The sequence below is a fragment of the Octopus bimaculoides genome, chromosome 23 (assembly GCF_001194135.2).
Source record: "Octopus bimaculoides isolate UCB-OBI-ISO-001 chromosome 23, ASM119413v2, whole genome shotgun sequence".
Classification (NCBI taxonomy): Eukaryota; Metazoa; Mollusca; class Cephalopoda; order Octopoda; family Octopodidae; genus Octopus; species Octopus bimaculoides.
Window position 1 is genome coordinate 13,055,624 of NC_069003.1, and position 4,805 is coordinate 13,060,428.

General features: G+C 39.5%; 1 protein-coding gene across 1 annotated transcript in view; it reads right to left on the bottom strand.

Annotated features, from left to right (window-relative positions):
- The window catches only part of LOC106881483 (adenosine 5'-monophosphoramidase HINT3), a 72,522-nt gene that overhangs the window by 16,534 nt on the left and 51,183 nt on the right, over nucleotides 1-4,805 (bottom strand). Inside the window, exon 2 of the mRNA XM_052976149.1 lies at nucleotides 2,230-2,347. Within this exon, the coding sequence (XP_052832109.1) occupies nucleotides 2,230-2,347 (118 nt within the window). The remainder of the gene's footprint in view (nucleotides 1-2,229; nucleotides 2,348-4,805) is intronic.

Genomic DNA, 4,805 nt, shown 5'->3' on the forward strand with positions numbered 1-4,805 from the left:
TGTGTATATATATATATATATATATATATATATATATATATATATATATATATATACACACACATACTTAGGTATAAGTATATATGTATACACATGCATAATTCATTCATATTTTATTCATAAGCAAACGTATAGTAGTGTATATATATGTTTGTGTGTTTGTAGAGGAAGAAATAATTCCCAGTCCACACTAATATACAGCAGAGCCAATAACAAAAGCAACACCAACAACAACATCAATCAATAAACAAAAATTGTAATATTCTGTTTGTATTACCAATGTTTAATTATTCATCATCACCACCACCACACCCACCACCATAATCATCACTACCATCGCCACTACCACCGCAACTACTACCACCACAGCCACCACCATCATCATCAATTGTACTGCCACCACAACTACCAGCAGCACCATGACCACCACCACTACCATCACTGCTATCATCATGATCTTTGCCACCAACCACAATTAACATCACCACCACCAACTTCTACCCCTACAACACCTGACATGCCACTACCAATCCAACTACTGTCGTTATCACTTTCATCACCAACGCCACCACCATTGCCACCACTACCATCACCACCCCTATCATCACCACCAACACCCATTCCCTTCCATTCCGGTGGAGGGGGGAGCTTCTCTATGATCGTTTGTTTGACCTGCTAGTAACACTCGAATTTCATTGAAACCACACTTTGAAGGACACAATAGATAATGCAGTGAAAAAGAGAATACTGCAGTTGGCATTAGGTGACCTGGAGAAAGCCTTTGAAAGGATCCCTGGCTCCCTCATCTGGTGGTCCATGTGGAAGCTAGGGACAGATGAGTGGTTGATGGGAGCTGTCTAAGCTATGTACAGGGATGCTGTAAGGTAAAAGTCAGCAACAAATATAGCAATGAATTTTGTATGGATCAGCTCTCAGCCACCCACCTCTGGTTTATCATAGTCCTCCAGGCCATAACAGAGGAATGTAGTAAGACTGGTTGCCCATGGGAGCTCCTCTAAGCCAATAACCTTCTTCTTATAGCTGAATCACTACTAGAACTAGAGAAGAAATTTCAGGTGTGAAAGCAAGGCCTGGAATCAAAGAAAGAGCCTTAGAGTTAACTTAGAAAAAAGACCACAGAACTAGTAAGCGAGAAAGCAGAAAAATTACTAATCACTTCAGAGAAATTGGCCTGTTTGATGTGCAGAAAAGGTGCAGTTAGAAATTCAATTACAATGTATCCAGCTCTGAACACATAAGAAGTGCAGTGGAATCACAACAAAGTTCACAAAGTAGTCTTTGTGTGTGGGACACGTGCATTAAACATTAAACATTAAGAAATAGATTTCCTCAAAAGTCCAGGTGGGAGGGGGTCCTTAGAAGTAGTAGGTAGTTTCTGTTACCTAGGTGACCAAATTAGCAGCAGTGGAGGTGGCTCTGAAAGTGTAATTGCTAGAATAAGAACTGGCTGGGGAATGTTCAAAAAGCTATTACCTTTGTTGGTAACAAAGGGCCTCTTCCTCAGAATGAAAGGCAGATTGTATGATGCCTGTGAATGAACAGCTATGCTGCATGGCAGTGAAACATAGGCTGTGACTAGTGAGGACATAAGAAAGCCTGAAAGAAATGAAGCCAGTAAGAGGCATCAGATGTAGTGTCATGTGATGCATATGGATGAAGACAGCTGCATAAAGAAGTATCAATCTCTAAATATGGAGGGAACCTGTAAAAGAGGAAGATCCAGGAAGACATGGGAATGACCTTGAGGATGATGATGATGGAAAGGGGTATCATTTAGCACCAAACTTTAATGAATGGGCAAAAAAACAAGACTGACCAGAAACATGATTTTAATGAAAGTGAGAATTGGTTATTGAGGAATCACAGGATTTGTATAGGGAAAGACAGACAGACAGGTGTCAAGAATGGATGGAGGGATGGAGAGTGAGACAGACAGATACATACATAGATACAGAGAGACAGGCAGACACAGATAGAAAGACAAACAGCCATAGAAAGATAGATGGATAGGTAGATAGATGGCTAGGTAGATAGATGGATGGATAGTCACCCAGACAAACAAATAGCTAAACAGAGAGACAGGTATATAGGCAGAGAGACAGATATATAGGCAGAGAGAGAGACAGACAGACTGACAGGCAAGCAGCCAAACATGGACTGAGAGGCAGACAAACAGACAGACAGACAGACTGCTTAAATGTAACTTACCAAGTCCAATATTCTCACTTGTTAGGTGTTTTGCATCTCGTATATGTTGTTTTGGGGTAACAAGATAATGGTGACTACTCACTGGTCGAATATCTGGGAATACGACGACATCAGTGTCCTGTCGAGAGAGAAGAACAACATTAATGTCTTGCAAGTGACTGCAACATCAGTTACATCAATACATCATCATCAAAGATGATATTAGCTCTGCTAGTGACAAGAGCAGCCATCGCTAACACTCTGAACACAGAAAGCAGGTATAACCTCTTTACCTTTCCCTTGTTTCAGTCATTAGACTGTGGCCATGCTGGGGCACTACCTCGAAAAATTTTTAGTCGAATGAACTGACCCCAGTACTTATTTTTTTAAAGCCTGATACATGTTCTATCAGTCTCTTTTTGCCAAACCACTAAGTTATGGAGATGTAAACACACCAGAACTTGTTGACAAGTTGTGGTGGAAGACAAACATAGACACACACTATATATATATATATATATATATATATATATATATACATACATATATATATATATATATACATACATATATATATACATACAATGGGCTTTCTTCAGTTTTCATCTTCCAAATCCACTCACAAAGCTTTGGTCAACCCAAGGTACCACACAGTGGCATTGAACCTAGAACCATGTAGTTGGGAAACAAGCTTCTTACCACACAGTCACGCCTATGCCTATATACACTCAAAATTTTATTACTGTTAACTACAGAAAGTGATTTTACCTCAAAGCTTTGAAAAACAAAACCACTTTTTATGCTGCAAGAAGCAAAGGCTCCCCCAGTAACACTTGTTACAAAAGACACTTCTTCAGATTTTCTTAGTTTTATTCCACATATTTCATCAAATACCTCTTTATAGATCAAAAATCAATTAAGTTTAGTGGTGGATATGAAAACTGTACCTGCAGGAGATCCTGAAAAAGTACTGCAGAAACAGAAACTATCAATTCTAGTTTTTGGTGGATTATTGACGCCATCAAGACACTGTTTGAAGAATTTAATTATGCAGCCAAATGGTTAAGAAAGTGATTGGCAGAATCTTTAGATTCTGCAGTGTTTCTTATGGCTCTTTATGTTCTGAGTTCAAATGAGGTGGAAGTTAACAATCAAATGCAAATAACAGCTACTCTGTTGATCTAGTGGCATGAGGCTACCCACTCATCATCGTTTAACATCTGCTTTCCATGCTAGCATGGGTTGGACGATTTGACTGAGGACTGGTGAACCAGATGGCTACATCAGGCTTCAATCTGATTTGGCAGAATTTCTACAGCTGGATGCCCTTCCTAACACCAACCACTCCGAGAGTGTAGTGGGTGCTTTTACATGCCACTGGCACGAAGGCCAGTCAACAGCCACTCTGAACAGAAAATATGCAAATCTATTTTTTAGTGGAGAATTAACATCATTAAGGCCATTGTCCAAGGAATTACTCAGTCAAAACATTAATGAATGAACAAAAGAGTCTTTGTGCAGTTGCTGGACTTGATAAAAATGACAGTCAAATATCCATTATAATCATGTTAGGGACACATGAGACAAAGTCACAGATATACTAACAGACAGGATTGTCACAGCTAGAACACCTTTGATCAAAGTTCTCAACAGGGATCACCTGGAGCTAAGGAACAACACCACCACCACCATGTGAGTTGAGCCACTGAGTGAGCTTCTATGTAGTTGCTTGACCTGCTGGAAACAGCAGTCAAATGTATGCATGTGTGTGTATATGTTTGTGTGTCTGTGCTTGTCCCTCCACCATCGCTTGACAACCGATGCTGGTGTGTTTACATCCCCGTAACTTAGCGGTTCAGCAAAAGTGACCGATAGAGTAAGTACTAGGCTTACAAAGAATAAGTCTTGGGGTCGATTTGCTCGACTAAAGGTGGTGCTCCATCATGGCCGCAGTCAAATGACTGAAAGTAAAAGAATAAAAGAGTAAAGTTGATCTCAGCAAAATTTGAGCTCAGAATGTAAAGGCAGGAGAAGTGTCACTAAGCATTTTGTCCAGCATGCTAACGATTCTGCCAAATCACCACAACAATAATTATCCTTTCTACTAAAGCCACAAGGCCTGAAATTTCGGGGGAGGGGACTAGTCAATTGCATCAACCCCAATGTTTAACTGGTATTTAGTTTATCAACCCCAAAAGGATGAAAGATAAAGTCAACCTCGGTGAAATTTGAACTCAGAATGTGAAATAACATTAGGCCTTTCGCCCAGCATGTGAACAATTCTGCCAACTTGCCGCCTTAATAATAATAATAATGATGATAATAATAATAATAATAATCCTTTCTACTAAAGACACAAGGCCTGAAATTTTAGGGAAGGGGACTAGTCAATTACATCAACCCCAGTTTTTCACTGGTACTTAATTTATTGACCCCGAAAGGATGAAAGGCAAAGTCGACCTCAGCAGAATTTGACCTCGGAAGGTCGAGATGAACAAAATACCGATAAGCATTTCATCTGGTGTGCAAATGATTCTGCCAGCTCACCACCATAATAATAATAATAATAATAATAATAATAATAATAATAATAATAA